This window comes from Megalopta genalis, chromosome 3 (assembly GCF_051020955.1).
Source record: "Megalopta genalis isolate 19385.01 chromosome 3, iyMegGena1_principal, whole genome shotgun sequence".
Taxonomy (NCBI): Eukaryota; Metazoa; Arthropoda; class Insecta; order Hymenoptera; family Halictidae; genus Megalopta; species Megalopta genalis.
The window spans coordinates 4,137,083-4,150,469 of NC_135015.1; the positions used below are offsets into that span (position 1 = coordinate 4,137,083).

Genomic DNA, 13,387 nt, shown 5'->3' on the forward strand with positions numbered 1-13,387 from the left:
ATAGAAGAAGCTTGATAAATACATCTTTATACGAGATAACAATTTTCTAAGCTGATCCTAAGGAACAAGAATTGATTGAAAATGCATTTCTTCTTGTAACGATGTATGTTCGTATGTCACTTATTCGTTCTTGTCGTAAATGCAGAAGAAAATTGGTACAGAAACTGCTAAATAAATATGGGTGTTAGCTACAATTTCTTTCGAATCGAAATTTTCTATTGTATTCTATTATTGTATTCTATTATTTAAACATTAATGTAAATGTAACATTATCTAGGCAATTAACGATTGCAAAAGAAACGGGGCAAGGCATTAAATAATAAGAAATTTTACGGAGATTTGCGAACGTTGTATCTAAAATCTTTTCTAGCAGCCAATTTTAATTATTAGCTACTTGTACTAAGTCCAAGCCAGAATTCAGAAAAATAAGATGAATTTAGCTATGGCGGCCATAAAATCGTCAATAGCGGCCATCTAGCATGGATTAAAGGAACATAATGATCCAACAGTTTCTACTGCACTTCTCGGTAAAAACTAGTTATGCATTTGTTCAATTATCAACTAATTTAGCTCTTAAAAAAAAGACGCGCATATAACTGGCAGAATTTTTCTAAAATAAAGAGAAACTAATGATCACAGAACGACAACTGTTGCAGTCGAATAGAACAACAAGCAATATTCAGATATCTAAAGCCGAACACCGAACACCATAAAATAATCGATCATTTTTTAAACAGCCTGCACAACAAGCTCCAAAGACCATGGCGATAGACAGTAGCCCTTAAATGACCAAAATCGGTAGCATCTACGTTCGTTTTACAAGGTATTCGCTATCAATCCCCATTATTATCGTCCGTTATCTGGAAACTGAACCATTGAACTTCGACGTTATCGGAGCATCGTCTAGGCCTGGTTAGGCATTGCCGAGTAGCTCATTCGTGGAACGAAAAATCCAAGAAATAGGTGTCCAACGGGAGCAAAAGAAAACGCCGGACTCGTTACCGCGATACCGTTTTTCTATCCGGGATTCGTGGGATCGTGAACAGGATGCCTACGGGGTTTCTACTTCGGATCTCCGTCACGTACGAAGAAAACGAGTCCGAGGCTCGCCGGGGCATTAGGGATGAGAAGAAGCCGCTCCTATTATTACGGAAAAAATGGAACATCCTTCTGGACTGGTAGGTCTTAGAAGAGCGCCGTGTCCCGGGGGCCGGTTACCAAAAATCTGTGAATGCCGGACACGGGGCACCAGTTTCATCCTCGTCCCACGGAACCATCTGCACCCGGTCATTCTTCTACCTGGATCCTCTCTGTTCACCTGGCGTTCCTGCCAGCTTACCCCCACTTTCTGGACTCCCGCTGCCCGGGTTACTTTCGTTTATCTTATTTTCGGGCCATTCAACAGTCTCCACCAACTACTGCCACCGGTTCTTTGTGAACCAGCTTGCTCCGCGATACGAGACCTCTTTCTCTCTTCTCTCTCTCTCTCTTTCGCTCTTGTCCACTCTTCTCTCCCGCATCCCCCTGTCGCTTACCCCTCTTGCCCTCTACCCTCTTCTCAATGGAATTTGCCAACAGCTGGACCAGTCGCGCAAGAAATGGATCTCGCTTCGAGGATCTCTAAGGCTCGAGACTTATGCTAAACAATACGTAATTGCGATACGTTTGCCGGCGAGTGGCGATATTCTGTGCCACGTTTTTTCTCTGGAGGATTTCGGATGCGACTGGAGGATAAGCGAGGATTCATTACGCTAAATATAGAATTCGTCCCTCGAATGGTCTCAGTTGTAACACTTTGACTGTCACGATTGCAACCGCGATACATACTTCCATAGAGCCCCAGAGTGCATAATTTGAAGCTAAACCGGATTGCAACTTTTCAATATTCGTATAGTTTATATTTAGCAGGCATTCTTAAATCCACGCGAACCAGTCTGAAACAAGGTCGCACTACTCAAAACGATCTAACATATGCATTTAGAGGGAAAATGCAGTTTCGCTTTTAAGGAGCTTCTTTCAAAAATGATTTATTAGCTAATATTGCATTATCTCTATGACCTCTCTACGTAAAAAATGCAATGTAGCAGCGTTACGAATATGCCATAACGCTATATGCACGAAACACATTTGTCATGTCATTCGAATGTTGGAAGTGTTATCTTTACAAGTTTTGATTAGTGTGCATCGTCGAAAAAGGTAATAACTAAGAATTTCTGAATCGATTTTTTAAAACGTACTTGTTATGTCAGCCTCGTAACACTGATAAACATATTGCAAAATAGAAATCGTTTGCGTCTGTTGCAAGTCATAGCAACTCAATTTTAACAAGTTCTATGTACTGTATCATGTATCTATATCTACTATATCTATATCTTATCATAAATTTAAAAAAAAAAACAGCATTTAACTGATGAATCTACTTACAGTTTATGCAACTACCAACGTCGATCGACATTTTTTATTTGTGGGCAAAAATGATGAAGAAAGATCGCACGAAATTCTACAGGACTATGTTAACTTTTTACGACAGTAAAATACCTTAGGATCAAGAATGAGGAAAAATCGTCTGAAATTTTCCTAGACTTTCTAAAATTTCATAAAGTTCGAAGAATCCTAGGATAGAGAGCGAGCAAAAATCGCACGACATTCTCGTAGACTTTCTAAAATGTTTAAAATAGGAACAGTAAAAGCGACATGAAAATCTTAGGATCATCGGAGGGGATCTCGTAGGTGGCAAGATAGTTGCTAATCGGGTCTAGTAATGAACTACAAGGGAAACTATTGTTAGAGCTGGGTAACCAGGATATCTGCCCCGTCCACGAGGTTTGGCACACTCTACTGCATCGTTCGCGGGAGCAACGTAAACTATGCGGCCTGTGCATAAACTCGATTTCTCGCGCGTTCGCCGCGTAGAACGCATGCCGATCGAGCGTTAAACGCGCGCACGGTTAAGTATGCACCGGAATGTAGTTTACTGGGAATGTTAATGAAACAATTAAACAGCGCAGTGTCGGTGCCTGGAACGGAACGATAATCCGAGGACATGGTTTCGAGATGATCGGGGGAACGAGCGACACCATATTTACATTTTATGCTAGCGATCCAACTAAAAGGACTTCTCAATGATTATCCTACAATGTAACAGGAGCTCGGACGTCGACGTTTAGATAACGATATGAAAAGAATTACATTGCAACTATCCAAGATTATTTGCTGAATCGAAATGAAAAATCCCTAGCTGAGAAAAACTTCAGAAGTTATTAAACGACGGCGGTAGATGATTAACCCGAGAAAGATAACCTACGTCGCAGAGGCGCCTGCGAAGACTGTTGATTTTTGTTAATTTTTCATAGAGGTCTAGTGATTTAAGTTTAAAATTACTTAAAATATCAAAAAATATAATATAAATGCATTTTATTTTTACAATAATGCCAAACCTTTAAAATGACTAGATTAACTTAAATAAATATCCATTGTTAGTATAAAATTGACGCCTTAGAAAAGCATGCGCCTCTGAAGCGTATGGTTATCTTTTACGTACGTTGTCATATGGTTATCTTTCTAGGGTTAACAGAGGGAGACGAGTATAATTACTGAGAATCTACTATCGCGGTTTTATAAGATCATAGCACTTTTCGATAAATGAATGGAGCTTCGTCGATTTCCTGCCTCTCTACAAGTGGTTTTCAAATGATTATCACGCCATCGGCCTGATATCCATTGTTTACTTAGAGTTGATAATGCTCGACAAATTTGTTTTCTGGAAGCGCGCAGGTGCCTGATACAGTTCGTGTTATAATAAACGTCTCATTGGAGGTGGAATGCATCAATTGTTCCTTCCTCTCGTGCACACCGAGCGACTTCAATGCTATGCGGCTGCATAAACGATGAACTAAATTGGACCGCGTGGTGAGTAACCAATAAGCGAAATTGAAGTACAGAGAATCAACGAGCGCGTGTGGTCAACGAACAAAAAATTCGTTGAATGAATGCGTTCCATTTTCACGGTCGTTCTCCCCAATCAACCAATAAAGCGTCAACAATTACCTCGGACGATCTGCGGTTAAATGCACAGTCAATATATTCTCGGTTCTACAAAAAGTGATTTTGAAGAACATTGATAATCGTGATATAACAAACGATTCCATCGTCGCAAACGTATCTTGCATCATAAATTAATGAGAATAATACGTGGCTGACGAATAATGAGCATCGCGGATATAAATATCGCCACTTATTACATTTGCTATCATTGGACTGTTAATTTTGTCAATTTGTGATAAGAACGACTAGGTGAATTAATTAAAAAATCGCTAGGGTTCAATTTATTAAAATTTGGTTACAGTTCTTGCAATTAATGCAGAACATCCATCTTGTACAATTTAATTAGACTGACTGATGTATGGCATATGTATGATGAAAGAAATTGAGACTATCAATGTAAGATTTTTTGCAATTTGTTAAAACTATCAAAAAAAGAAATGAATTTCTAATTGTTTCTTGCTAATTATGAAACACTTTATCTCGAACTCTGTGTATCATATATAATTTCTTGTTGAATAAATTCCGCACTGGAAGAAATAAATGTCATTTGAACAAATTTTATTTGAAATTATTCCATGCGCGCGCTGAATTTCTATGAGGAAAAAAAGAGCGGAGGATTATGCATCTGACACCGAAATACTCGCGTTTAGAGACAACAATTAGAGCCGCCCGCAATTATAACTTTATCGAGACGGTGGATGGTGTTCGCGTCGGTTCACCGTACGAGGAAGAGTAATTAAGCGTTTTTAAGACCGAGTAATTGTTCCTTCCGCAGCAACGATTACGAGTTCAGCTCGCCGATGCTACTGCCCACAATGGTAACTATTGTTGCAGCCGCTTATACGGAACGAACGGTGAGGTAACTGTTAGTTATCCGTGATGCATGCAAAATTATCGTTCGCAAGTGGATCCCGAGAGATCCCTGTGGCTTTAAACTTTCCTAGCACGCTCGTCGATCCATTCTAAAAGCGCATTCGATTTAATATATAATTTGCTAATTAAATCCTCTGATAACCACCCACGCTGCCCATTACGGCGTAACGATTACGCCCAACGAACTACGTCGTTCAAATTGAAAAAGACCGATCGATATCGATAGTCTCGCAAATCGTGATCAACTGCGATTAATCGAACGAAAGATTCGACATGTCCGTCTGTCACGGCTACATCGACAACCTTTAATAAGGATTCTCCTTTTTGTTTGTATATAACAACTCAACGCAAGTTTATCGGTAAATTTAGCGCAGACTGTGTCAAAATAATCATGTCATCGGCATGCATTACCATTGATAACGTTTAATGAGCGTTTTCACCCGAGTTCAATTAGCCGAAGTGTCCGCACGTATCTGAGAATTCATCAATTAATTTCTCTCTAACATATCATTTTGTATGTATATATATAGACAGTATGTGATAAGTTGTGTCAGTCAGATTAAAAAATTTTCTAATCGCTCAACTTGTTGTCGTTAGTTGATCGAAAGATATTAAATATCAGTGTACACAGGTTATGTATTTAAACAATAACGATACTACTGATCGCTAGACCGAAAGAGCTGAAACACTGTTTCTGATCTTTCGAAAGTAAACCAATCAAGGATTAAAAGTAATTAGAACAATATACCCAATACAAATAAAAATTTATTTTGTTATGCTTGCATAAAGAAATGTATTCAATATTAATAATTACAGAATAAAACAATGTCTGGAACCGCGGTCACTTGACCGGCACCGGTGAGGTCAGTGCCAACAATCGAAATTCAACAACTGTCACCGTCGAAACTATCAATCGAGAAGCAACAAGTCCGATCCCAATCTAACTTAAACAAAACATACCTTGTGCAGCGAGGAGCACCACGAGGATAGCAACAAATCGCATCGGCAGCATATTGTTTTGTTTCCCGTCGCAAACCACTGTCAAAACAAATCGCACAAAATTGGCACTAGTGACGCCTTGAACTCGATTAAATTCGGGTACGTGGGGGAACGTGGACACGGTTTTTGTCACGGCAGCGAATGGTCGTTGAACTGAATTAAGAACCGAACGTATCCACCGATACGAGGTGGATACCGAATACAAACTGAGAGAAGGAACGCGCGCGGTATCCGAACAGCGGAATCGCGCCCCCGGCTTTTTACGGGGACCTGCGCCGACCGGCTGCGCAAAGACAACACCGCGCATGTATAGTGATTCTGTATTACAGGACGCTCACACGGCGACCAACCCATCAAGGTTCGGCTAATTTTTCTTTTACGAGGGGGCGCGATCAAATTTCGAAACAATGGAACATTATCTTCGGTATTGAATACTGGTTTACACGATTAGAAATAGTGCTTTTTCAGGCTTGTTTTCGAAATGAAATTAACCGGGAAAACGCGTATGTTGGCCCTGTAACGCTTAATTATACCTAAATAATATAACCCTTATAAACCCTTTGTATGTAACCCTTATAAATAATACTTAATAACCGTAATGACAGGTTCCAGATTCCTCGCGCTTATTGAGATTGTAAAGATACTGTTTGTAAGATTTTTGCAATATTTGGATAAAATATCTTGTGCTTGAAATGCAAGGCGAACTAGACACTTTCGAAGCTCGGTTGTTCTGGTGTCTAAAGGGCGCCACTAATTTTGTTAAAAGAATAGACAACGAGGGTCGTTGAGCATCTAATTTCTCTCTGTTGGAAACATGAATCACACAGAGAAAATGTTTTTAATTAAAGTATAAAAATAAAAATGTTTCTATGACAAAAAAACATTTCTTCATTAATATTAAAAATGTCCTCGATACAGATACTGTTATATATGAGCCGTTTATTTTGAAAGTGGCATAAGTCACTTTGTTTTTAAGTCGATATATTTAAGGGTTTGCGTTTTAACACGTTTCAAAATATGGATGCTAACTTTCGAGAAGATTTACTTGTATTTGTTATCTCAGGATACTGATATTTTTCTCAGTATAAATAATTTCGTATAAACATTAAAAAATCACCACTTTTCATTGCGGTAAAGTGACTTATGCCACTTTCAAAATAAACGGCTCAATTCTGTCGGTGATTTTGAAAGTGGTGTACGTCATGTACATATATTTCGTTTCGGGATATTAGAATTATGCAATTGGGCGTATTCGAAATGTATTTTTCTATTATAGGACAAACAATTTTATAAATTGTATGATCTTCCAACGCCAAACTCCAACAAAAATAGCGAATTTTATTAGAAAATACGATAAACAAATAAACTTATTTACTTGCGTTTCATAGATTATAAGTTTTTATGTTACATGTATATTGTTTTTTTTTTTAATAATAATTACCGAGAATTTTATTTTCGGCTGTCAAATTTTGCAAATTCTAGCGATTATCTACTGTGTACAAGTTAACGCCGGCGATTATTTTACAATTTCCGAAAGCCCATAATTTACAGTTAAAAATTGCTGTAATTTATAGTTAAAAATCACCACTTTTTCATTACGGTAAAGTGTCTTATGCCATTTTCAAAATAAACGGCTCATATAGTCTGCGGATCTTTATGAAAAATAAAAATAAGTTAATTGCAAGAAACGTAAGTCCGATGATAATCATTTATCCCTTTTAATAATTTTAATAAATCGTACATAATATAAAAATACTCTCAAATCATCTCTATTCTCACGTCTTATGTCTATAAGGTAGTGCTGTTATTCATGGAGTAGTATTACAACGATATAAAGTAATTATTCAGATTAAGCTGATATTTTAAAATTTTATTTGTTGATAATATTTACATAGATAAATCGTGATTTTTTTTTCTCTTAAAAAGATGGAAAATGGTATCTATATTAATAAACTGGTTCCGGAAAATGAAGTACCTATTTTACTTATTCAACGCTTTTAAATTTAATTTATCATTAAGAAGTACTATTTATTTATATGCACTCGTTACAACCGTTGCTCCTGTTTCCATCAAAGTGTGGGCGGGCATTATAAATAAAGCTATTAAACCTCAAGAATCCAGGAAGGATCTACCTAACAAAGTCACAATAAATTCTTAGACAAAAAGAAAAGGATGATATTTTTAATATTTTGGTACCTGCAGGCTCGACAAGATCCCCCTTCCCCCTCAGTCTTGTCCAGAAGGCACTATATCCGCAATCAGCATTCCAGCGTGTAGGAATCATGCTCAATGTCAACGCGTAGGATTTGCTTAATAACTTATCGTCCTTCGAAGAACGCGAGGCAAGCAACAAGTCCGAAGACTTCCGATTATACGTGGATTTATGTGTCCGGACGGACAAAACTATGACCGTGTAACAAATGACGAATTTACATGGGCGCGCAGAATTCTAAGCGAATGACGTATGAGCGTAGGGACGCGCGCAAGCGAGAACCGAGCATTCACAGGACCGCTTTAGTTGAACGCCTGGCCCTTTCGATTCACCCATTCACTTCGTCATTGTGCACAAGACGAATGGAGAAGAGAGCATTCGCTTCTTCGCATACCTTCCCGCCATGCCGATTGAAAAAGAACCGATCGGGTATCAATCGTCGGTGCCGATTAATCCTAGTACGCGGAAGGTTTAAGTCGGGTCCCGGTTGGCTGAAGTAACAGGACGCCTTTAACTTAACTTCTTACAACAGCAGATACAAGATGAAATACCATGACGGGAAAACCATTGATGCAAACTGGAAAACATATTTTAGGGAATTTGTTGCATATCAACATTGCATATTAATCAATTCATCGTTCATTGTAGTTAATATAGTAGAGTATATAGTATATACTATATATAGAGTATATAGATTATATAGTAGAGTATAGTAGAGTATATGTAGAGCTAACACAACAGTTTTATCTAAATTGAGCTATATGTGTCCTGGCTGTCGCTGTAATGACTTGTGAAGGCTGAAACATCACTCGCGCGTTAAGTTGCAAACTGTAATGGATATTTCAATTTTTTTAATCCAAAAATAAAAAAGAACTCGAAGAGTATGTCTTCTACAGCACATGGGGAAAAGTATGTACATATGTAGATCTGAAGGTAACGAAATGGCGCAGTGCTGAACGTTTCTCTCCCTTAGGTCACGCTGTATTTCCATATTGCGGTTTCAGCGTTCAGCCTGTAGATAGCAGATTTCGCAAGAACTGAACCAGGGAAAGATCTCGCATTTTTAAATTTAGCAGCTCGCTCATTGAACATGATTAATTATTACTCAGAAAAGTAGTTTACGCGACATTAGGAAACATCAAATGTAAAAATAGTGCGCGGATAAATTGCATGAGTTATCAACCGAATGAGTCATGCTAGAACAAAAAATTCTGGTGATGTCACCGGTAAGGGTATTACATATTTATGAAAATATCCTTGCATTCAGAAAGAGATACCGGAAATTATCATTTCGGCCTGTGTAAATTATTATCTTTAGCAAAATGTAGGTCGAGTAAGAGTTTTAAATAGACTACGAATAGAAATCGATGAAAATGTTTATAAATGAAGGCTTTTTTGAAACTGAAGTTGACCTTTGTCACTGTCAATCATAATCAGACTTGTATTATCGATTTCATTTGAAATATCGAACATTTCGTTGCAACAGAAATTGTGCATGTTTCATATCTTGATTACGGTGCAAACACAATGTTTTTGAAAGTATAATTATTTAAATATTATTTATATAAATTATTTATTTCTGTAGATAAATTATTTTCGAAGAATTAAATTTTCAAACAAATTTATCCAGGCTGTAAATATTTCTTAATTTCTCTTGTAATAACGAAACAAATAAATATTGTAGTATCTTGCAGTAAGCAGGTATCTACATAGTAGACTTATGATAGCTCGTATCAAACAATATTTAAATTTTATATCCGCCAGGTGAACGGGGTCCTTCATTTCCTTTTCTGTGATAATAAACAAAGACCTTGCTTTATATCCCGCGGTTATCTCTGGCCTCTGTGAAAACTTCTCTGTGTACACTTGTAGTAAAGTAATTCATTCAGTGAACATATTTCGTGAGCAAAGTCACATTTTTATAATATATTAATAATATATTTTTTAAATATATTTTTATAATATGACAGCTACGAGTTGTTTAAATTTTCAAAAACGCACTTCCGTGGGAATCGAAACACTATCACCACATAGCGCTAGACGCTCGAACTAAATCTCCCGCATATGCACAATCGTCGAAAAATATTAATTATGGCATAATTAGGACAAAATAAAACAAACAAGAGCACAGAACTGTTCACGAGAATCTATCGCAATGATACAATGTGAAGAAAACAGATGACAACGCTGCAAGACATAATTAATTAAGATAATAGTTAAGTAAAATTCAAAAAGCAATTAATTATGGTTTATAGTGCTGTCACATATTTTTTTGTATGTTGACGATGCAGTAGACTTTCCTGAACAATCATGTACCTTTAAGTGGTCCTTTTTTGCCCTAATTTTATCACAATTAGTTGTTTTCGACAACCTTGCATTATGGCATATAGAAGAGATTTAGTTCAACGTTTTACCACTATGCGGTGTTTCAATGCCCGTTGGAGGCCCCTTTTTTAGAAAATCATAAATATACGTAATTATAGCAATTACGTTATAAAATCGATAAAATGTTGAAATATCAACGAAAATAGAACTAAATACATTATTTGAATGTTCTGGTTATTATGGAAGTCAAGAATATATTTCAGTTCGGTTCCCCTCACAAAATAGCGACTCTCCCGCCATCTCTCGATGTAATCGCGAAACCCTTTGGAGGTAACTTTATCTAATTACGCGAAATACGAAAGATCGAGTGCACGGGAAAAGAAACTTTTTAGCTCATGATAAATAAATATTGTTGCGACAACTGTCGCCGTATGAATGCGCACAGAAAAATATAAATAAGAAGAGGCTTAAGTATTTTCCGGTGTAGCTGGAGTAACGAACTTTCCATGACGAATGCCGGCGTGTGATTGGTCGGTTTTGAAGCGGCAACCAATCCCGCGAAGAAATCCGGATGCGTTAGCGAACGCGAAGGGACAAAGGACGCTGTCGTACGCAAGCAGATAGACGCCATGTTCATTTGTCAACGGACGTCAAGGTGTGATCATCGGAGGGAACGAGGTTGCTTCGATGAAGTATAAAGATTAATCCAGTGCTTGCTCGAAATTATAGTACAGTTCACGTGTATTTGGGCCCGGTTAACGATAATGTCGTCCACGGAGTCGCGGAAACGCAAACGGGAAGAATACGAAATGCAGCTGTTTGGCTTTCATTCAAGATCCGTGTACGCTACCAGTAAGGCCGCCGCCGATTTTGATTTCGTGTCCGAATGCTTTTCAGATTGTACGGCATTTCGATCGCACAGAACATTATATTCCGGTCGTTGGACGGGTGAACTCTAGTATCATGTGGATTCGATCATGACTAGAGTCACACTCGTCCATTGCTTGGAATACTTTCACCGGCCCATCGCGGACCAAGTTAATCACAAAGGCTAACGCTTCTTCTTCTCTATCTTCCTTCCTTCCTCGCTCGTTCGTTCTATCTGTCTCTTTTTCTCTCCTTTTCTTTTTCTTCTTTTTTCTCTCTTCTCTCTCACGCTACAAATTGAAGCAAATAAAAGTTGACCTTGTATCGAAATGTATACACATCGAGTGAGTTTAGTTTGTATCTTGTTTTTGTTTCCTCTTGTATTCGATTTATCCAAATAGTTGGGAGTGCTAAAATACTTTTATTAACACGAACAATGTAGTGACGAGACTACCGAACCGTTTTTTGTTGTACGAACCGCTTCTTTGTTCAATTGTTTGTATAACTGCTGAATTATTTGAATAAAACTGTTCATGAATTTTGTATTGTTGTAGTTTTGTTTTCTTTTATATTATTTGTAGACCATGAATGTATTCTCTTTTCTATTCTTGCAGTACAGGACCTTATCGTTAAAAGGATTTGCGACACAGCTGAAAAACTGTGTGTAACTATCGAGAAAAAGTATAAGCTAGATTCAGAGAATGTAGAGTTACTTAAAAAGATACAGAAGAAATTAAAGAGAGCATGCTGCAAAGGAGCTTTGTTGCATTTGAAAACTGTTGAGGTAATTGTTTAAGTCTAACAAGAAAACTGATATATCTTTCCCTTATTCTACTTATCTCCTATTCTTCATGTTTAGAATATTATAAACAAATCCGTTGCTGTACCAAGTAATATTTTGCTGGATGAGGACAAGTGTCAAAGGAGACAATACACAGATGCAGAATTTAATAGTATAAAGGATAAACTGGAGGATTTGCAACGAAAAGCAAAAAGAGTATGTGTTTATAAGCATTAAAATCTATTAAAAGTATCATATAACTATCTGGTAAATATAATTCATATAAACATTTCAGGCTAGCGTTTTAAATGCTACGCTAAAGGAAGAATTACAAATTTCGGAGAAATATCAAATTTCTGAAGACAGTGTTAATGAAATGTTCAAGATTGTTGAGACTGGACTTACATGTTCAGATATAAGCAATGAAGCTTATCAATTAGTGGACGATTACAAACAATTTTCCACAAATCTATGTAGTGCAATATCAATTTCAGAAAAATTAAAACATAATATGATAGACAATCTTAAGTGCAAAGAGATAGACTTCAATAGCTTGTAAAATAAGATAAGCTAAGGCAAAGAATATTCTATGTTCAAAACAATGCTTTGGACAGTAAATGTAAATATTTGATACAACATTCTATGAATGTAAAATGATGCTCATATATATTGTATTTTCGATTCATTATAATTTGTACAACATACAAATAAAATCTTTTCATGATATGTATATGATCATATATAAATTATAAAATTTATAAAACAGAGAATGCACACTTGAATAATTATTTGAACAGACTAATTTCACACTGAAAGCTGAAATTATATCAAGTGTATTATTCCGTATTTCTTATATAATGTTCAATATGGAATCATGAGTTAAAATTTCTGCATAATAATTTCTAAATCTACAGTTATTAATAATCTTTGATCATCTAAAACGTGTTTATATAACATAAAACGACAAATCCGAAATTACTAGAAAATAAATCGAACATGTATAGATGAGTTCTTATGTCCTAAAATAAAATTGAACAAATAATTGAAAAGCTTGAAGAACTCCAATAATTACATGATTAATTTGCCGTTAACTCGTTTCTCTTTCAGAGTAAGGTCACTTACACGACCCCCTTCTTCAGGAATAAACATAGTGGGGATGTAGCAGTAACATAGAGAATTTTTACAGAAACGAAACTCCAGCGTTTTTTAGAAACCAACTGCTATTGCGCTTGCGTATACACGTTCATCCACCATGAACATAGCTTTACGTACATAACATTACTTTT

At 36.7% G+C, this 13,387-nt stretch overlaps 2 protein-coding genes across 2 annotated transcripts in view; one reads left to right on the forward strand and one right to left on the reverse strand.

Annotated features, from left to right (window-relative positions):
• LOC143258967 (opioid-binding protein/cell adhesion molecule homolog) overlaps nucleotides 1-6,142 on the reverse strand; it is a 145,133-nt gene extending 138,991 nt beyond the window's left edge. The window contains exon 1 of the mRNA XM_076519641.1: nucleotides 5,878-6,142. Within this exon, the coding sequence (XP_076375756.1) occupies nucleotides 5,878-5,929 (52 nt within the window). The 5' untranslated portion in view covers nucleotides 5,930-6,142. The remainder of the gene's footprint in view (nucleotides 1-5,877) is intronic.
• A 4,934-nt stretch (nucleotides 6,143-11,076) lies between these two features.
• LOC143258970 (uncharacterized) lies at nucleotides 11,077-12,871 on the forward strand. The gene is made up of 4 exons (XM_076519646.1): nucleotides 11,077-11,305; nucleotides 11,935-12,104; nucleotides 12,180-12,317; nucleotides 12,397-12,871. Exons 1-4 carry the CDS (start codon nucleotides 11,218-11,220, stop codon nucleotides 12,658-12,660), a joined length of 660 nt encoding a protein of 219 aa, XP_076375761.1. The 5' UTR covers nucleotides 11,077-11,217; the 3' UTR covers nucleotides 12,661-12,871.
• The last annotated feature ends 516 nt before the right edge of the window (nucleotides 12,872-13,387 follow it).

Excerpts from the sequence above, each read along its gene's own strand:
- LOC143258970 (XM_076519646.1), top strand. The coding sequence starts at position 11,218 with ATGTCGTCCACGGAGTCGCGGAAACGCAAACGGGAAGAATACGAAATG. Across the intron at positions 11,306-11,934 it reads AAGATCCGTGTACGCTACCA|TACAGGACCTTATCGTTAAA; the intron begins GTAAGGCCGCCG and ends CTATTCTTGCAG. Across the intron at positions 12,318-12,396 it reads TGCAACGAAAAGCAAAAAGA|GCTAGCGTTTTAAATGCTAC; the intron begins GTATGTGTTTAT and ends TAAACATTTCAG.